Source organism: Rhamphochromis sp. 'chilingali' (assembly GCF_963969265.1).
Source record: "Rhamphochromis sp. 'chilingali' genome assembly, chromosome: 2".
NCBI lineage: Eukaryota > Metazoa > Chordata > Actinopteri > Cichliformes > Cichlidae > Rhamphochromis > Rhamphochromis sp. 'chilingali'.
In genome coordinates, this window is record NC_137930.1 from 23,786,805 (window position 1) to 23,808,255 (window position 21,451).

General features: G+C 39.9%; 2 protein-coding genes across 4 annotated transcripts in view; one reads left to right on the forward strand and one right to left on the reverse strand.

The window, feature by feature from the left end:
• The first annotated feature begins 517 nt into the window (after nucleotides 1-517).
• Nucleotides 518-5,150, forward strand: oaz1b (ornithine decarboxylase antizyme 1b). The gene is given in 6 exon segments (XM_080871459.1): nucleotides 518-715; nucleotides 3,084-3,135; nucleotides 3,137-3,223; nucleotides 3,327-3,499; nucleotides 3,869-3,954; nucleotides 4,079-5,150. Coding segments are annotated over 6 exon segments (654 nt in total). The 5' UTR covers nucleotides 518-590; the 3' UTR covers nucleotides 4,210-5,150.
• A 4,149-nt stretch (nucleotides 5,151-9,299) lies between these two features.
• Nucleotides 9,300-21,451, reverse strand: part of uhrf2 (ubiquitin like with PHD and ring finger domains 2) — a 49,520-nt gene continuing 37,368 nt past the window's right edge. For 2 of the 3 annotated variants that reach the window (XM_080874366.1, XM_080874368.1), the window contains 10 exons: nucleotides 21,303-21,426; nucleotides 15,508-15,615; nucleotides 15,285-15,389; nucleotides 15,080-15,186; nucleotides 14,665-14,827; nucleotides 14,222-14,359; nucleotides 13,877-14,114; nucleotides 13,490-13,641; nucleotides 13,119-13,217; nucleotides 9,300-12,278 (listed from right to left, as the gene is read on the reverse strand). In XM_080874366.1, coding sequence (XP_080730492.1) covers nucleotides 12,132-12,278; nucleotides 13,119-13,217; nucleotides 13,490-13,641; nucleotides 13,877-14,114; nucleotides 14,222-14,359; nucleotides 14,665-14,827; nucleotides 15,080-15,186; nucleotides 15,285-15,389; nucleotides 15,508-15,615; nucleotides 21,303-21,426 — 1,381 coding nt within the window. In that variant the 3' untranslated portion in view covers nucleotides 9,300-12,131. The remainder of the gene's footprint in view (nucleotides 12,279-13,118; nucleotides 13,218-13,489; nucleotides 13,642-13,876; nucleotides 14,115-14,221; nucleotides 14,360-14,664; nucleotides 14,828-15,079; nucleotides 15,187-15,284; nucleotides 15,390-15,507; nucleotides 15,616-21,302; nucleotides 21,427-21,451) is intronic. The other variant, XM_080874367.1, reaches the window with a different exon arrangement.

Below are 21,451 nucleotides of genomic sequence, written 5' to 3' on the forward strand. Positions count from 1 at the left end.
ATATTGGTAAATGTGAGATTTTACATTAGCACCCTAAAATATCTTTTCCGTTAGCATTTTTAACACGGTTAGCATTAGCTTAGTAATGTAAAGTTAGCTCTAAATAGGCATAGCTGTTTTAATGCGTTTTCCTCTTTCACAGTAATAGTCCCCGTTAATATTTTTAATTTGAAATTAATAAAATATACAGAGAATAAGGTAAATTTATGACATATAGTTATTAAGACAAATCATTGATGTATTGCTAGAATACTAAATTCTTGTTATATTAAAAATAATCTGTTTCGACTTTCTCATTGTTGCGGGCAGCAATGTAATCTTAGTCCAGATCAGTTTAGTTTATTTTGTAAATAAGAAGAACATGTAATAAAGTGTTTTTCCAAATGCTAAAAGAAAAATATCGTGTAAATAATGTGTTGCATAAGACGCAACGTCCTCACAACTCTTTTGAAAATAGGAAGTGGTGTTTTGTGTCGTTTTGTGTCGCTTGATTTTCTTTTTTTTAACCAGCTCTCAGCTCCGTGAACGTTCACTACCGAGTGGAGCGCAGCAGAGAGCAGTCAGCCCGTCGTGTCTCTACCCGAGGCCGGATGGTAAAATCCAACCTCCAGCGGATCCTAAACAGTCATTGCTTTGCTCGCGAGAAAGAAGGAAAAACGCAGCCTCTTACTATCATGGCGAATTTGAGTAGCGGTATTTGTGACATGATTGGGAAGTAAGTACCATCACCTCGCCTAAGCTAACGGCTAATCGCGATGTGGGGGGAGGGGTGGCTAAGCTAGCGGCCCACCAGAAAAGCGGAAGTAAATAGCATTTAAGTAGAACGCAGTATCATCAAATACCCTTTAGGTCACACTTTTTTGTCTGTTGTGTTTTTAATATTCTTTTAAAAACTCTTATATTGAAAGTACGTAGGCTTGTTGTGTGACCCCGAGAAGCAGTTTAACCAGCATTAGTTAACGTTAGCCGCAGACGTCGTTGAACTTGAGTTGCGTCACTGCAGTTAGCAAGTAGGCAGCATTTAACAGTTAATCGCTTTGTCAAAGAAAGTAAAAAGAAAACACGCAATTTAATACATCATGTTGTGAAATACGTGCCGACAACGTAAACTGATATCCTTCTTGAATGAAGCAGATCTTTATACGGCAGCTGTCGTGTGACATTGTTAATGCTTAAAACTCGCCTCATCGGGCTGTGCGCATTGAAACAGGGAAACAACGCTAGTCCCGCTGTTCCCGTAAACATTTGGTGGCCCCAGATAAATAAAGGACGGAAGCGAGAGGTATGATACCACTAGACTGATTTTAAAAAGGTGAACACGTTTTGCTGACTTTGCCATCGTGAGCTGACTCGGTAAATTATTACGCAACTGCCATTTTACTGAAGGTGACGTGAGAAGATTACTGTACACAATGATGGACGTACCATTATAAATGCGCACGCGTATAACACTGTAACCGAAGAGGACGCTCAATACTAAAGACTTTTTGGGGTGGTTTTTATCATTTGGTGTCAAATTTCTAAATGACAGACAAAATATAGGATAGAAGTTCTATTAAGTAGTCATTAGAGTATTAATTTATGTCACAGCTACTGTACGTACTACTGAAATATCTCTGAAATATTTAAAATTCTTATTAAATCGTTCCTTTTTGTCTAATCACTCTCAATTTGAGATTGTTCTTTTACTTTTTTTTTTTTTTTAAGTAAAATAAAGAGTCAGAATTTCCTAAGTTTTTCTTCAGTTCCTGCTCCTTAATTGTGTGGATGTGATGCTACTTTTGTATTCACACTAAGCAGAGTAGAGTGTGAATAAAGCAGTGCTTTATCTAACATCAGATTTAAGTTTAGCCACAAGGTCAGGAGGTCAGCCCTCTGCTCCTCTAGTCTTACATGTTGAAGTGTCCTTGGGCAAGATCCCGAACACCAGTTTCCCATGGTGCCTGTATTGTAGTGTGAGCTAGACAAAGATGCTTGTTATAGGAAAGCCCTTACTGTGTTCAAAGTTGGTAGAAAAGTGCTATTTAATTGGGGGGAACAAATAATAAGGAGCAGATGATTTAATCAATATTGTGAAAAGTAATCAGGCTCAGCTTACTAGTGATCACTAAGTTATTGTATTGATAGGCAGTCATGTTACACAATCATCTATAACAAAAGGCCTACTTTGATCAATGCTTTGTTCTCAAAGAAGTTTGACCTGTCAGTGTAACACACCACAAGATGGTGTTAATCTATGAGTTTGCATCACAGCACGTAAAGGTTTAGTTTGTGGATTTGGCCGTTTGACTGTATTAAGCTGTTAATTTAAACTAGGTGAATTAACCACACTCAAACTGGAGCTTGAGAGTACAAATCCACGTTTGCACTTTTAAAAGCAAACGCTTGTGGCTGTTTGCCTCCCACTTCATCCTTCTGCTTTGGTGTGCTGGCTCCTTTAGATGCTTTGTAAACATAGTGCCATTGTTGTGGGAACTGAAACTGTAAATTATTTAAAAGACCAGACCTGCTGGTGTTTGTTTGTAGCCTTTGCTAGTTTAGTTTGTCAAAACCTTTTTGGTAAGCATAATTTCTAATCTTGTGTTTGTTTTTAAGATAATTAAACTTCACAATATTAAAAAAAAAAAAAATCAGCATATCAGTGTGATCAAACACTGTAAGAACAAGAACTTCCTTTGAGATGAGTGTGCCCAGTGCAACAGTGGTTTGGGTTATCTGTATCCTAGGGTGTTAAGGTGTAGACACAGCAGCTGCTTCACAGTTCAAACAAAAGAGTTGCACGTGACCCATCGGGGTTTTGTTGGCTCCGCTGTGTGCCATAAACATCCTCTATAATTCATTGGTAGGAATAAGAGCCTGCAGGTAGTTTTCAGTAGCGCACAATGTGAAATGCTTCACAAAATCCTCAAAAAGAAAAAATTCCAGGAAATGAATTTCTGCTCCTCTTCTTTGAACACACAGGCCGAGTATGTGTTTTTCTGCAGTCCTGTGACATGTATGTGCCTGTACTTGCACGAAAGATCCCTCACAAAGTAAGGGTGCAGTTTGTGTGACTACATTTTCTTTGTCTGCTCTGCCTGCAGCCTTTCCCTGCACTGTAGTAGTACCCGCGGCCCGGGGCCTCTGTGGTGCTCCTGATGCCCCTCTCCCACCCCTGAAGATCCCAGGTGGGCGAGGGAATGGCACACGGGATCACACTCCTTCAGCTCGACTGCTCTACTCAGTAAGTTGGAAGAAATGCCACTTTGTGCAGTGTTTTCAGGGGTTAATATAATAATGTGATGTCACAGACTGCTGTTTTCACGTGTGGTGTTTCTAAATTCCAGGATCGAAAGTTGACTGTAACGGAGGAACCGCCAGGGAACGGTCGCCCTGGGATACTCCACTTCCAAAGTCATCCTACCGTTACCAAGACAATACAGTGGGATGCTGTCCTAAGCAGCAGTGCACTCTACGTGGAGATACCTCTGGACCCTCTTCCTGATGGCAGCAAGGAGAGGTGAGGCCTGATTAGCAGCAATATGCAGAAAATACCTGCAGATCTCCAGGTTGGCAGATGTGAGGTGCCTCATGAGCAGTCACAAGCAATTAAAGTTAGAATAATTGGTGTGTGCATTTTATGATTATGATTGGACCCTGGCGCCTTTGCACGCTTTAAACTTTGATCTGTTGTAAAATCACATTTTTGCTGACCATGAAACATAGCAGGCGAAACCAAAAGCACAGCGTATACAGAAATCAGGAAAACTCATCTAATCCTCTGAGGATAAGCTCCAGATTCAGTGAGAAAGTCAATTGTGGTTGAGCGTGCTTCTTGCAGGCTTGTTTTCCATTTTCTAAGCTAAGCTGCCCTATTTTCTCCCTGCAGTTTCGCAGCTCTCTTGGAGTATGCTGAAGAACATCTGAAAGTCGTTAGCGTGTTTGTCTGCTTTTACAAGAACAGAGATGATCGTGGTATGTGCCAACAGCGTTTTTTCTTTTTCTTCACCTATTTGACTCTGTGTCCACCCTGTAAGACAATGTTAATTTGGACTTATGTATTTTCAATCATTTTAATGTGTCCACCTTCTCATTCCAGCTAAACTGGTGCGTACCTTCAGTTTCCTGGGCTTTGAGATTGTGAAACCAGGCCATGCCCTCGTCCCACCTCGACCCGACGTTTTCTTCATGGCCTACAACTTTGACAGGGACTCCTCAGACGAGGAGTAGCCCGCCGGACAACCTCCCCTGCTTACGTCTTTTGTTTTCCTTACTATTGTATGGTTTCCCCCATTCAGTCGCAGCTTACTCACATACTGTCTGTGTTAAACCCTGGGCTGTAGCTCTGTATGCAAGTACTCACCTCCCCATGCTTTTTGTGTTTAAGGGAAGCTGTGTGTCTTCTGTTTTCAGCATCTATCCTTTGAGGGGTTTTTTTGTTTTATGTTTTTTCATAGTGTTTTCCATTTAGTCGTTTTAAAAGGAGGGATTTTCTTTTTTGACTTAATGCAGTTGTCATGGCTTTTAGGTTAAAGTCTTTATTTCCTTTCACAATTGAGTTGGAGCAGTCTTTTGTTGAATGTACAACAAAAAAAGTCATCAGGTTTACACTCGGGTACTCCAGCTTTCTTTTGATTGGCTAAAAAAAAAAGACATTAAACTTCTCCCCATAACTCTATGTCCACCCCCCCTCTCTGAATTGATTTGAAAAAAAAAAACCACCTTTCAGCAGGACCAGTTTCATTTTGCAGCACCAATATCCTTCTGGTAATATTGTGGATTTGGAAACTTTTAAGCCACACTCCTGATAATTGGTACTTTAGAGCTGGATAATGAATCCATTTCAAGTAGAAGTGGAGCGAAAAAAGATGAAAGCTACTGCATGTGTCTGATGTAAGTGCTTCAGTTTCAAGTTAAACATCTTGTGGAGCATATTGGTACAAAACGCAAAAAGGAAAGTGAATAATCCAAAGTGCTTTTGCTTCTTTCTGCCATGTAGATCTGACAATATTGTGAAAGTTTGTTTTTGAAGGATGTAATGTTTGGATTTTTCTTTTTCTCAGATAAGCATTCCTTTTTAACTACTTTATTTTCATGATAGTATTGAATTTGTTGTTCACCTGCATAGTGGTACCTGTTGTGCTTCTGTGATAATAAAACAACAAAACTGATCATTGGCCTTTGTATTTGTTTATCCAATGCTTTTAAATTCAGCTGTGGTGTCTTGAGTTTTTAGCAGCTGTATTTTGTAGCTAATTTTTATGCCAAATATGATTGTGGGAGATACTTTAATGTTTCTGTACATTTTAAATATCATATACCTTTGTTTGACCTAGTCATGTTAAAACTAGGCTACATCATAATGCAATTTGTGCTGCTCGCACAAATATATATGCAGCGATGAAGACATTGAGACTGTGAAATACACTTGTACCACCAGGAGGCTCCACGGCACTCGATGTGATTTTTAGCCCGTTAGATGGCTCCACAGATCAGCCAGGTTTTCCTTACAATTTTGTAGAACGGCCTTCAAGTAGTTTGCGTTTCATAAGTTGGGTTTCTATTATGTATCTATTATGTAAGTTTCCTATGACAATTATTATACTGAATTGTGTATTTCTTCTGTAACCCTGTAATGATGCACTTTCCGTCTGAGTTTTAATCTTAGTCAACAGTAATTTTAAAGTTTAGCAATTGCACGTGTGAGACGTGCAGTTGCTAAACCCTTCTGAAGGTTACGTCCTTATCGCCTTTATTTCCGTCACACCTTCATTTCAGTAAGATGGTGTGATGAACTTGGGTTGACTCACACGTGTGTACTCTGTACTGTTACCTTGCAGAGGAACCATTTGCATGTTAAGTGTTCACAGTGTGTGGTTTACTAAAATTAGCTTCAAGGCCATGGACTCCCATGGTACACCCACAGGTGATTGCACTGCTCTTGATTAACATTATCATACCTGTAATCTCAGGTTTGTGGTCTGTAATGTATTTTATTGTTGGATATTTCACTTGAATTCTCTTTTATTTGTGTGACTCTACTTGGAGTGCAAAAACAGGACCCTGCAGGCCTACCATTGTTTTTCTGAATGCATGTATAAAAGGTATGGATAAAAAAAAAACTTATCATTTATGACCCTTAGTCGTGAACGAGACAAACTAATGGAATTTGTAAATGTTTGCATTTACAAATCCTTTCAGTACTATAGAATAAAATTTCTACAAAGGTGTAATCTGTTTTTAAATGGCAAATTGTAAAATATATACTGCTAAAAAATTAAAAACGTTTTAGTCAGAGTACAGCATCAAGTCAATTAAACTTGTAGGATATTGATCTGGTCTGCTGGTTCTTAATCAGATTCAGCCGCTTTAGGGTTAATGAAGTTAACAACAGGTGCACTAAAGGGCTAACAATGAGACAACCTCCAAAACAGGAATCATTTTAAAGGTGGAAGCTACTCACACTCTTCACCTTTTGTTTTTTTTCCCCACATATTTTGCATTTGACTAGGGTCAGTATCACTACTGGTGGCATGAGGTGATACCAGGACCCTACAGATGTTGTACATAGTCGCACTCCTCCAGGATGGCACAATAACATGTGCAGATTGGCAGAAGGTTTGCTGTCTCCCAGCACAGTCTCAAGATCATGGAGCAGATTCCAGGAATCAGCCAGTTACTCTAAAAGAGCTAGATGGGGCTGTAGAAGGCCCTGAACCCATCAGCAGTACTGCTATCTGCCCCTTTATCCAAGGAACAACAGGACAAGCAAAGCCAGAGCCCCATAAAATGACCTCCAGCACACAACTGGTGTGAAACAGACTTCACGATGTCCTCTAGTGGGCCCTGTGCTCACTGCCCGGCACCGCGGAGTCTGATTGGGATTTGCCATAGAATACCAGAATTGGCAGTTCCATCACTGGTGCCATGTGCTTTTCACTGATGAGTGCAGGTTCACCCTGAGCACGTGTGATAAGTGTGAACTTGTCTGCAGAAGTTGTGGAAAACGTTAACGTTACCCACTGCCAGTCCCTGCCAGTGCATTGTGTCCTGGGTTCCTCCTGATGCACGACAATGACCGCTCTCATGTGGTGAGATTATGCAGGCAGTTCCCAGAGGATAAAAGAACAGATACCATTGACTGGCCCCCCACACTCACCTGACCTAAACCCAACAGAACACATCTGGGAGGTTATGTTTTGGTCCACCTGACGCACCAGGCTGCACCTCTAGACTGTCCAGGAGCTCAGTGATGCCCTGGCTCAGATCTGGACCAAACCATCACTTAAAGGCAAACTTAAAGATTTAGTGCTAAAAATTTGTAGACACAAAGCTTAAATCATCTCTTTTTCCTGTTTCTTGTTAACAGTAGAAAATGGTGATAAAGTGTTGATTTAAGTTACATAATTCCTTTTCAATATGGCAAAGAGAAGTCTGCCTTTTCAGATTTTATTCTGGAAGAAAGAAAGAAAGAAAGAAAGAAAAATAACCAGGTGACATAGTACCTCATCCAGCTGACAATCAATCACAATTTACAGATTATTGCCCATAAACTGACAAGCACAATTTTGATGAAGACCCATTAAGTGATCACAGCAAACATTTCTAAAATCAGAAATGACTAAACTACATTTTAACCCCTGAAATGTGGCAAAAATGGCTCAAATGGGAGTAGGTGCTAATATTCAGATGGCCAGTCTTCCTAAGGGTAGCTTGCATTAATTGGAATTGTATCAAGTATGAAATGCTGTAGTGAAATTTCAAGTCTTATCTGTATTAGAGCTTTTGAACTCTAGTATAATCTTCAATTTGACAGGAAACCAGTAATTTCCTCTATTGGTGCCCTACATTGTTAAATAATTAAATACATTCGGTTGTCAAGACATCTATAGAGTGTCATGGGATTTACACTCACTTGCCACTTTATTATGTACTAAAATGGACTCCCTTTGACTTCAGAACTGCTTTAATTCTCTGTGGCAAAGATCTCCCATTCCTCCACATCCCAAAGGTGCTCATATGCATTGAGATCTTATGACTGTAGAGGAAATTTCACTGTAATGTTTAAGAAACTATGATCCTGCTGAGAGCAGCCATCAGACAGTGGGTACACTGTGGTCATAAAGGGATGGGCACGGCCAGTAAGAGTACTCAGAAATGCTGTGGTTTAAACGAGGCTCAGCTTTTCTGTTTACACACCACTCTGCATTTAATCATTAGTTATTAATCTCTGGCTCTCTTCCACAGTGTGTCTGTTGTCCAGTCCTCCTCTCCTCAGCCCCAACAGGCACGCCAGACAGCCACCTCTCCCTGAGCCTGGTTCTGCTGGAGCTTTCTTCCTGTTAAAAGGGAGTTTTTCTTTCCCGCTGTCACCAAGTGCTTGTTCAAAGGAGTTCATCTGATTCTTGGAGTTTTCTCTGTATTATTATAGAGATTCTGCTTTATAATATAGAAAGCACCTTGAGACGACTGTTGTTGTGATTTGGTGTTATAAAAACAAAACTGAACTGAATCGAGCTGATACTAAGGGGCCCAAAGCTGAGAAAATATCCCCCAATTCATTACATCATCACCACCAGCCTGAACTGTTTACACAAAAGCAGAACAGATCCATACTTTTATTTAGTTACTGAAAATTTCTGACCCTACTGTCTGTGGCAGCAGAGATAGAAAATCATCAGACCTGCAACATTTTTCCAATTTTGGTGAGCATGTGTGAACTGTACCCTCAGTTTCCTGTTCTTACCTGACAGGAATGGCACCTGCTGTGACTTTTCTGCTGCTGTAGCTCATCTGCTTCAAGGTTTGACATGCATTCAGAGATGCTGGTCTCCTTACCTTGGTTGTAATGACTAATTATTTGAGTTACTGTTGAGCTTCGAGCCTTCAGCTCAAAGCAATCTGGCCATTTTCCTCTGACCTCAACAAGGAGACTGATTGGATATTTGTTTTACCTGCAAAACAGTCAGATGGATTTACTGACTGTTTTATTTTGAATATATAAATCTAACTATAATAACAAAATACATTATAAGCAGTAAAAAGCAGAGCTTGAAGAAGAATAGGATGAAGTTTACACTGTGTTTATCCTACCTCGTTAATACAAAAAAAAAAAAATACTATTACAAAGCATTGCTTTCTTGAATCCAAATATTTAATAGGTACATATCAAGTAATATCATGACATGTATAAAATTTCAGATCACAATATGAAGCAATAAAACTCCTCAGACTGGCGTTTGCTGCAAATGTTTGAAGTCGCCAACATAAAAAAAATGACTAATGATTAAAACAGAAGCAACTAAAATGGCTGAGTAAAAAAAAAAAAAAAAAAAAAAAAAAGGTGTGCAGACACAGATAATAGTAAGCATTCTAGGAAAATCAAATGTGACTTCTTAAACTTTTTTTCTCTTCAACAGAGTGCAATAAAGAAACGAAACAAAAAAAAACACAGCACTGAAGCAAAGCGTCCACAAGACGTCTAAAAGTTGTTAGTACTGTAGGTTCACGGAGGGCAGGAGACAGTGGAGTGAGAGGAGGAGGAAGCAAAGGTCACGGCAGAGAAAGAAAGGAGGGGTATCAGCTTGCCAGTCAATGCAAGAAGAAATAAATCTGAACAATATTAAGCAACAGTGGAAGTAATGCACATCACAGTTAGCTTTAAAGACCATAGTAGCATCTGTACTTGCATGTTAATAAAAAAGAGAAAAAAATAAACAAAAAAAAACCCAACAAAAAAAGAAAATCCTGAATGATTGAGCAGAAACAAGGACATCACCACATACAAACAGCCTGCCAATGAAGGGGGGGTTCGAGGGGGAGGGGTCAGACAAGAAGACAGCGTTCACCTCTGATCTGAATGTCAGCAGAGTTTTAAAAAAAGAAAAAAGCTGAGGCTGCCCTCGTCTCAGCTTTACGCAAAACACGTCTGTGCCTCGAAGGCCTTTGCACCTTAAGGGCTACATCTTTCCCACAAAGCCGACTCGGATGCACGAACCGAACGTCAGTGCTCCAGGTGACCTCTGTCCGAGACTGCGCCGCTGCTGCTCTCCGTGAGGCGTTTGTTAAAGCTGCTATCAGACCTGCCAACCCTGGACATTTTAAAGTACCATATCAGCACTGGAAAGAGGTGCGAATCTGCCTCCTGCGCTCACAATTAAAGCAACACCTTTTTAAAGTATGATACTGTCAGAGGGCACAGAGGCTTCTGAATTCAATGTCAACAAAATATCTGATGAAAGGCAACAGCAGAAAAAAATAACACAAGGTAAGTGAACATGGGGGTGAGGATGTGCTGTTTTTGGGTCCAACAGGTGATGACAGGACTGTTACCACGTGTTACTATGCAGCCAAACATACAAATAAAGAACAAGAAGTTCAATAACAATTGGGGATTAATGTGATTTATGGTCAAACATTGAAAGAAAGAAAAAAACCCAAACAACTTATAAGTAAGAATATTTTTGAGTGTCAGTAGTATCCTGGACTAGGTATTGTTATAGTGTCTCAAACTCAAAGAAGCTAATGATTTATGCAGTGCACTCCAAGTGCTTTTAGTAGTCTAGTTTAACATCAGGGATGGGTCGCTAAATATATATTTAAAAAAAAACAAAACTTTTTTTTTTTTATTTAAAAAAAGCATTTTAAAAAAGTAGTTTTCCAAAATAGAGGAGAATAACATCATGCTGGACACCTCCAGAGCTCTCCACCGACCATTAACTAACAGGTAGAACAGCAGCAGATGAACAATAAAGACCAGCCAGCTTTATGTGAAGGCCTTCTTGAGTGCAGGGACACCAGTCACTGAAACAGAAGTGCATCTAAAAACTCTTTAGTCTTTTATTCCTGTAACATCAAAGCATTCGTTGAAAAACACCAGAACATATGGACCTGACATACCAGGACAGTTTTGTCGATGTCATCTGACTTAATAAGTACAACCGTGAACCAGAACTATATTTATAATCCTCCGCGTGTGACGTTTAACACATTTCTGACACTGCTGGACTTTTTGGTGCTTCTGAAGAAGTTTCAACAGTGTGTTTGTTCTATCTCGTGTTCAGGCACAAATCACCAGCCGAGGTTACTTTTTAAAAGCAGACTCCTGCAATCTTTGCCCATAATCGGCCCTGTGGCCTTGTGTCTTTATTAAAGCAAATGGCTTTTCTGACTCGACGTAAAACGTAAAGAGGGGACTCACTGGTGCGTCTCATCAGTATGTAAAATTTGCAGCTTTGTTGGAACCATAAATTTTCCAGCACTCTAAACAAACTGGATGCAGTTGCCAATTTGTGTTCCCTGCCAATACAAGGAAAGTTACCCCTGGTGAGACATCTGCTATTCCCGTTAGCTCAAGGCAAAGCAATGGCATTATTCCAAGTGACATTAGGAGCAGGATGTTAGCACTTGCTCCTGATTAACCTACAAAACAAGCCTGCTCCACATGTCGGTAATAAAGTGCTTCATGGGAATAAGACATAGTGTGCTTCATTATAAATGCACGTTAACAACAGATCAACTCTGTGGGCACTCTCTCAGTCAAACGACCTACTCACCTCCGCCGCCTCCTAGCACCGGCCACTTTTTATTAGCCAGCTCAGAAACGGCTCCGATTGGCTCAGTGCTTTGGTGTAAAGCTGCATGCATGGTACACAAAATGCAAACAGGGTGGCAGGAAACTAAACTCTTAACTGCTGCGCTTGTGATGTTGCCGGGGGAGAATTTGCACTCTGACGGCATAACGCAATTAATTGAACCGGTGGACAACACGGTGGAAAGGGAAAAACTGTTGAGATGGCTAGTGTGAGCGTGAGTTTGGGGACTCTTTTTTTTTTTTTTTTGTGCATTGGTTTTCGTGTGCGTTCGTGTGGCAGGAAGTTTTAAAAAATGTCCTCGGTTGATTTTTCAGGCTGGTGATGCTGATGGAGACAGTCCAAGTTCAACAGATGAGGTCAGTCCCTACTGAGGTTGTTTGTGTATGAATGATTGTATACATAAATGGCTGTATATGCAATATACATTAGCCCGTGGGTAAGTACATTATGAGTGTGCAATGCATTTTAAAGTGGAGCTCTAGGTACTTGACAGTATACGAGGGTGCACAGAATGGGTGCTTATGTGCGTGTATCCTACTTATAAACATGATTTCGACCTCATCGGCCCTTGCTGTAGCCGGGAAAGAACTGGTCGAGCAGCATCTGAAGCGTCTTGTTTTGGGTCATAACGTAGTCCTTGCCCAAGTCGTGGCGGCAGGCGGGGCAGGTGTACACCTTTGCCCGAAACGACCGTTGGAGACAGGTCTGTGAAGAGAAGGGTGAACGTTACTGTAATACATGAAGACTGTGTGTTTGTTCTCCCCTACACAATCAGGAGCTGACTAAGCAAACTTGATACACATGTACACCTGAGCCCCTGAAGGTTCTCATCCTCATCATATATTCTGATGTGATCATGTTGCCAAGCAACCACAGAGCAACAGGCTTAAATAAACTGTTTTTTAAAATTATGCACCTATAACACTGCATCAAACATTTTTATTTCTCAAAAATAAAATCTAATTTATATTCGCAAGACTTCAATTGTGCGTGACATATTATGCTGTCAAGTTGCCTGGCAACCACCTAACAACAGGCTAAAACGAACTTTTTTTTTTTTGCTTTCACACACCCTAAAACACCATATAATGGGCATCACAAACAAAAAACTGAAACAAAATGTGAAAAAAAAACCAAACAATTTTTTAACAAAAATAATAAAGTAATAAACTAGATTCTTGAAAAATATTAAAAGTAATATGTGATTTTGTGAATGTGGACAAAAAACTAAAATATACAATATAAAATACAGGTAACATTTTCTTATTTTAAGTATTTGTTTAATACTTGAAGTCCGATGAAGCTTTGATCAACATGTTTATACCTGTACTGACGTACTTGCTAAAATCATTCCCTCTGGCATAATACTTAAAAAGATTAAAACACAGACTTAAACAAACTAAACATTTCAAACAATAAAAAGCTAAACTGAAACAAGCACACCTAATGTGGAAACCTAGTGAAACAAAAAGTCAAAATGAAATAATAATCAACAAACAATAACCGCAGCATGTCCACATAATAGTTAGAAAACAAATCCTATACCTTGCAAACATTGTGTGAGCAGACAGTGGTGATGGGCTGGAAGGCCAACTCCTGGCAGCACACACACATGAAGATCTGCTCCATCTTGCGAAGGAAATTCTTCAAAAAGAAACGTCAAAGGAATGAAGGTGGGAAAGAAACAAACACACTAAAGTTGTAGCAATTTTGAATTATGGCGATGTTGCTGCCTTTTTAACCTGCTTTACTTATAAATCAACAGCAACAGACAGGCTGTAAATCTCAGTCAGTAAATCTTCTTACATCGAGAAGATTTATTATTTAGAGCACATGGAGCGAGTTGCTGTGAGATACTTAACATTTTTTATAAACATAAACCAGAGATGTGTATTGTGGTATACTAAATTTTATACCGGTCCCTCTTTAAGGTGCTCCATGGCTTCATCCCAGAGTTTCTTGTTGGCTGTGTCCTCTTGGATCAACTGCTGCTGCTGCTCTGACAGCTGGAAGGTTTCCTCTATCTTCACCCGTTTAGAAGGAGGCTCTTCCACCGGTTTTGACTCTGCTGAGAAAACAAACTAAGACTTCAGAAACAGAAGGATCTATCCTCGGAGACTAAAAATATATATATATATATTTACAGTGGTGTATGGCTAGGTAAAAAAAATATCCTAGTGGAGTTTGTGCTTTTAAATATTCATTTCCCATCTTCAAAACTGTTTCAGTGATCACACTGGTCTCACCTGTCCTCGTCTCACAATACCTTGTCTGACCTGCTTTGAGCTTCTAAAAGCACCCACCACTATCTCTTGTTGTCTTCTGCACTCCATTACTTTGTGGAGACTCCTCTTCCACATTGGCCACTGGATGCTCGTCCTCCTCCTCCTTGTCATCGCTCTCCTCTTTCTCCTTAATCTTGCGTTGCCTCCGTGGCCGCCCCCTCCCGGGATAGTGCTTACTGCGGCCGCCCCGACCGGGTCGAGCACAAGCCTCCTTCTTTGATTTGTTGGCCATGGCCGCCAAGTAGCCTGGGGGGTACTGCAGACGCACAAGGAGAGACAAAGAAGATTGAACCTAATTTTGAAAAGTAGAAATGAAGTGCACCAACAAAGGCACACGTGCCTGATTTAAGACACATATCTAACCTGAACAGCAAGGCCCAGTTTCTTGATCCTCTCCACACCTTCAGGGGTCCAAGGCGCTGGCTCCTGATCATCTCGTCTCAGCAGGTACCTCCACACCAAGTAACCGCACTTCCCGATCTCTGGCCAGTACTTTACCACCTACGAGCCGCCATCAACCACAGCAAATTTCATTCAAAAAAAAAGTGAACTGAAGTTTTGAAGCAGCTCTGACTTAAGACGGGTGACAAACGGTTTCTAAGACAGAAGAAGATGAAGATTTAGAAGCGCAGTGTTAGTTATAGAAACACGGCTGTAATAGGATCCCATATAGCTTGAAAGGCAGCTTTTAAAACTTCAATCATTCTGTAAGTTTGTACACAACCTGCACTCTATATCGACACTATTTTATGCAGTGCTGCTTGCAGTAAGCAGATGTATTTCTGGTGGACAAGATTTGGCGATACCTTGTAAATGCCATCGTAGCGGTTTCCTTCTTCGGGAGCATACTTGCTAATGCGGCGACCTTTGGAGCTGCGGACCACTCGTACAGGTTTTCCTGCTCGCCAGTTCCTGGACTCTGCTCCGTCTTTGTCATTCAGAGGTGCATCGCAGTTTAAGGCCAGTGCCCTGAAGGGGTCGGGCAAAACAGAATTATCTTTATTACATGTGAGAATTACAAGAAATGATGGCTTAATGGTTGAGAAATCCTTATTTCAGTACAGAAATAAGGATTTATTTACTAATTAAAAATCGAGACAATGAATGTGAAGGCTATACTTCATGTTGTTATTTAAATCAAGAGATTAAAGCAAATAAACCTGAAGCGAGGCAGCTTTCATATTAAGAAGCATGGACATCAGAAACAACCAAGTGCCCCACCTGTTCATGTGAGTCAGCGTCTGGTCAAAAGAGTGCTCTCCGATCCGTTTGTTTCCTGAGAGGTCACGACCCCCGCTGCCCGTGTAGGTGAACTCGTCTCCCCGGTCCTACCACAGATCACAGTGACCATAACATCACGAACAGCAGGCAAATGTGCAAGATTCACAATAAACTAGCACGGGGAGAGAAACATTATAGGACCCACCACTTCATCTTCAAAGCCTCCAGCCAGCACCAGCGAATAGGAGCCATCGTTACTGCGCCCGTGGATGCCGCCGACATGTGGCCTGTGAACCCCTGCCTCGCTCACCTGAGGGGGATACACGGAAGGAGAAACAGAAGTGCAGAGTGAGGCATGATTTTTCTTTAAATGTTCAAAATATATCTGATTATCATGCAATGTTAAAAAAACAATAACGCCAGCTAACCTGAACTCTAAACTTCCAAGTGGTACCAACAGGAACACCAGGAATGGGTCCATAGTGGTTTGAAGGAACAATAGTGCATTCTTTAGTACGCCCCACACAGGCCATACCCTGCAATTATATGAAGAAAGAACAAAGATGTGCACAAAAAAATACCAAAATGAGCACAAATGCCTTTATATTGCATTCGTTTAGCACAGCGGTCATGCAAATATCAAATGTACAGTAGCTTAATCAGCAGTTATATTTTAACAGCGATCAGCATCCCATTTAGGTGGCATATACGGTTCTTGAAAGTCAGAATGCAAGACAGCTTTTGCGAGGAAAAGCGTTTTATTTTAAGGGTTCTAAAATCGTGTTAATAAGAAAAGTCAAGTATAAATGCTGCATGACTCAGGGCGCATAAATGTGCCCAAACACACAAGCCAGGCTGTTTTCAATTAGTCCACCGAGAAAGGGAGCATTCTGGTAAAGAAAGGAGTTATTTTCCACTGGCAGTTCCAGGAAAGTGGCTAAGTCATGCTTAATGGCATTGTTCACATTACACACACCGCGGAGCAGAGCGTCAGAGAGACAGCAAGGCCAGGATGGAAACAGGCCATGAGAAGAATCTGAAGGGATTTTGAGGAAAATATTTAACAGCATGCTTAGATCAGATTCAAATTAAATAAGCAACTAAGTGAGCGGGAGAAGTCTCCCTGTCTCATTTTCTGTTTCAGCAGATACAAGGATGCAGTTGTTGCTTTGCCAAGTAGGAAGTTTAAATGCGACCTTCTAACGCCTTGAAAAAGTGAATGGAGCAAATTCACACTCATTATAATAATCAAAACCCTTCATAATCAATAACACATCAATAGGCGATCGTCTAGCCTGTGATGAGAAAATGTCTGACACTTCATTCACTTTTTTTTTTTACCTCTCATTTACACAATGGTGCCATTTTTTTCTGTTGTTTTAGATTAAATTGTGAAGCAAAGCGGTGTGATTTGGAAAATAAATCTATAGCACAGAGCATCACTGCTAACTTTTTGCCCTTCACTTGAGCCGCAGCTACCAAACGCTGCTCAGAATATATAATTACATATTCTACTCATACATATTTATATATCCACAGCACTTAACAAATTTATTAGACCTTCACATAGTGTAAGGTTTGTGCCACAGCTGCCCTAAATTTAACAGTAGGCCTACTGGTAATTACCAAAAAAAATTTCTTTTTAATGTTTCTGTAATGGTTAATGCACCAGAATGTGCAAACCTTTTAATCAAAATGCTAGTTTTAGCTGACATATGATAAATTAATATATTTTAGATATTATATATGTAGTTCTGGTTGCATATACAAATTTACTGCACTAAAAAAAAAAAGCAAAAATATAGTAAAGCAGATTATTATTTTCTGACTATGAAGCCAAATTTGTGCATATATACTAATGTGCAAGTTGACTATATACACAACTCAATTGGCCATATTGTAAAAAAAAAAAAAAAAGATCCTTCACTTTATTTATTGAAGTGTTTTGTGAATCAACACCTTTGACAAAGTGGCATTATAAACCAGGACATTAAGGCATCCAAAAATACTAATAATTGACTAATAACAACTGACTAATAGGCAAATATTTAAAAAAAAGACAAAAACATGAACAAATGTCGCTGATATATGCAGTGCACCAAACTGCAGTGACTCATCAGACCAGCCAAACAACAGCTAGCGTTAGCTCAGAGCGCCGGTAAATCACAGAGTGTGGAGGAGCAGCGGCAAAAAACAAACAGATCGTTGATTAGGATTGAGGATTAAACGTTCAACAGTTCACCGTCTGTAAGGTAACCACAGCGTATCTGCACCTGTGCTCCGTCACACCAGAGTAGAAATAAGACCTCCTTGCCACTACTAAAAAGTCAGTGACTGCTCTGTGATTGGATTGAATTTCTATTCTGTTGGATTGACTAAAATCACTCTCACACAGATCTGCGAAGGTTTACAAGTAATTGTCATTTCTACACAAAGACAGACTGCCAACACTAGGGCTGAACGATATATCGCATTTGCGATAATATCGCGACATGATCAAGTGCAATTTTCTAACCGCAAAGGCTGCGATTATACTCTGGACATGTCCAAATTCATGGGCTGCATCCTCCTGAGGCCGCATTTGTAGACCGATTACGTCACAGCGACGCGCCGAAGGCTGTCCAAATTACTACCATATCCCAAAATTCATAGCGCGGCCCAGCCAAACTCCAGTTTCCAGCAATGGCGGCCGCTACTAAGTTTTAAAATTACTCATACTAATCTTTCTGGGTCACAAAATAAACTTTTAACATATTTTCAGGTGAGAAAGTAGTTGTGTAAACATCAAATATCTGCTCGGTTTATCAAGATATCCCATATTTGCAAAAGTGCTTCGACGTTTTCAGAGGCGTCTGCTACCCACCAGCTCGACAGCTAGCCGGGAGCTCGAGGGTTACTGATGCGGCCGAGAACGGCACAACTCCCGGCACATCATTTTCAGATCACCGCGGAGTTTCGCTGCTCGGGTTAAACGTAATATATAAGTCACTTAGACAACCTAAAAATGTTATTGTTGGGCTTTTTTCAGTGTTTTGTTTGTTCGTGAGTAAATCGGTTTGGCTGAGATTAAAGTTATTAGATTAGATAAAATAAAACTATTAATCCCCCGGGTGGGTTCCTCCTTGGTTTTCACACAGCTGACTAAACGTCAAACAGAAAACTTATTAAACAGAAGTATGAGACAGTCGAGAATTTACACCAGTGTCTGGTTATATTTTAGATAGCAAGAAGCAGACGGCCGAGTTTATTAAACTCCACCGAGACAGCGGTGACGCTAATCAGAACTAGACCGTCCAATTTCACGCCTTTAAACTTTAAAGGCGTGTTTGTGTGTGTGTTTATACAATTGCTATTATGTTTGCACTTTATGTGTAATGTTACTGACTGCAGAGATCAGTAAGATGTGTGCATTTTTTATTTATTAGTTTTATTTATTTAATATTATTTTTTAATTGAATGACTGTCTAGTAGTTCACAGATGTCGAAAAACTGAGTGTGGTAAAGCCACTGATTTTTTTTATGTATATTTCTGCAATCTGCACATTGTACTGACTTTCATTTTAATGTTTACACCAGGGTTCCTTGTCAGCACTTTATGCTCAGATGTTTGTAAGCTAAAAATAAACTATTGTGTATGTTCAAATATACTGTTGTGATTGAAGAAGTTAAATAAAAATGTCAGTCATCAATTCATGCATCACCTCATGTCATCATAACAGAGGTCTGTCTTCCAGGAAAGAACAGTTTAAAATTAATGTAATATAGTATTGGCCATACTATATGATGTATTGCTTGTCTTTGTTTAATAATACAGAAGACAAAGACCTTAAAAAATAATCGCATATCGCATCGCAATCGCAATATTGGGGCAAAAAATCGCAATTAGATTATTTTCCATAATCGTTCAGCCCTAGCCAACACACAGTCTGAGAGAGTCTCAGATTGTAAATAATGAATGTGAATTTCTGCTTAATGCACAGTTCTGTCTATGTTGACAGTAACAGACTTGAAATTTTCACCAGTTTCTCTCAGTTACTAATCACATTACCACAAACAGATTGCGTGCAATTTAACCCCATTCAAAATTGCCTGACACCATGTTATTGTCGTTTCATTGCTGCTTTGCACCGAAGTTGCTTTGAAGACGGTAGCTGACCGTCCGTGAGTGGTGGCAGACCCGGTCCCCATCTTTGAAGAGTGTGACTATTGTTGCATCAGTGACTCACCCCAACTCAGCGGGTTTGGTGTGGAATGCGAGTCTTTTGGTGTACGAGAGGAGTAACCACAGTAGCATAAAAATTAATGCCTTTAGCAGCAGTAACCTTTATTTTCTCAGCTGTAAAGTGTGTAACCACGCTGCAGTGTAGTTGTTGCTAATAGTGAAAAAGCTGTGATAAACTTTCAAGTGAAACCAATCATGTCTGTTTAGACCGCTTGGCCATTTACAGTATTATCATCTGCCTGTTTTTGACATGACAATAAATTTTAAATTCAATATTAGAGACAAAATCAGTATATTGTGACTGAAAGACTGAATTTATAAAGTCACTTTGGGATGGCGGCATAAAGCTTAATAAATGCTTAACTTATAATACATTATATCTACTGCTTATTAAAAGGCTACTTTTGGCTGCTCCCTTTTATCCCAAGGGGTCTCCCCCAGCAGATGAATCTGCATGTTTGATTTGGCACAGGTTTTACACCGGATGTTCTTCCCGATGAAATGCTCCCATTTATCCGGGCGTAGGAACAGCACTGTGTAAGCTAGCTTGTGAGCCCCACTGAGGCTATGTGTGTGTCTCAAACCAGGAATCTTTGGTGTGTAAGGTGATTGTGTTAACCACAACACTATGGAGCCACATGTATGAGACGTTCAATAAAACCTTATAAATGGAGTATGTCTGTTACGTGAAAACTTAATTTGAAACAAGCTACTTTGTCTCTGATCAAACATAATGCAACATACACAACAGACAATAACTGACAGCAAACATGTAAAAAGTAAACTGAAGAAAAGGCAGCTTGGATTAAGTGAATGAAATACAACGATGTTTGCTTGCATGGCCTTAGCTTTCTTCTTATAGCAGTTTGTCGTAAGGTCATTGAGTAAACTGAAACGGTGTGAAGAAAAAAAACAATTGTGTCTCACTAAAACAAAAATAAAACCTTCACCTTAAAAACGTGAAAGCTACTGCACAAAACTACGTAAAACAACATAAAACTATACTGTAAATATATTTAATTTTAGTCTGGAGCGCCGCAGACCTCATGGCCTGTCTGGTGAGACTTTCATGCACATGCTTACAGAAACTCAGAGTGTCTAAAGTGTTTTGCTTTGTTAATTTCTTCTATCTCACTTATGACAAAGATCACAGCTATTATAATAATGAATAAAAAATTTAAGCTAACACCGAAGCTACTAAACTAAAACTAATTTTTTTTCAGACTTCAAAGACTAAACAAACTATCAAACTCACAACAGAAATGAACTGTAAGGAAACAAACATTAAAGTAAGTCATGTTAAAACATTATGAACATTTCTATGTAAATATACTGTTTCCATTATAAAATGTACTACACTGGAAGCATAAATGTTCACCGTTAGTGTAGGAGCCATTCTTGGGTTAATACCTTATGTGGTCACTAGAGGTCACCTTTTTCTGTTTTGATTATGTAATGTAAAGGTATTTAAGGTAGACGCACGTAATCGGCGTCAGGTGTGTCATTGAGAAGGCAAACAGTTTGTGACCGTTGCGCTGTTATGCTAAGTCGATACAGAATAAAGACCAAAAAGGACAAGATACATACTGCTGGATTTATTGGACTGTGAACTTAATTCATGCATACCAGTGACATCGCGTCACCCCCGTTAACGACCACCTCAGTGGCTTCAAGCGTAGGCTTAGCCTCTACAGTTAGTTCCTTCAGTGATCTGGTTATTCAGGTTTTGAGATGTAAAACGCCTCTTCTGTCTCTCATAGCCAATATGATGGAGTGAAGCACTTTTTAGTGTTTTGATAATAAAACAGAGAAAAGCCCTTCGAGAAAAAAACCCCCTGCTTTGTTATTGTTTTATTTGTATTTGTCTACATGGCCTTTGCTTCTTCAGGACAATATGAACTCTTCCCTCCAGCTTTCTATTGAAATTCACTTTCATTCTTACAGAGCAGCTGTCAGTCCACCTTTGCTGTATGTGTGCTTTAGGGTGCCCTTGGGTCTCACCTTTCCCCAGTCTCTTTGACTCTCGGTGGTTGCAGAAGGCATTTTGGCTTTCTTCTTGCTGGCTTTAAGCTTCTCGCCTGCCTTGACAACCTCACTGGTGTCATTCTTACAGGTTGGACAGTACCTGGCAAAATAAGAAGGAAACAATT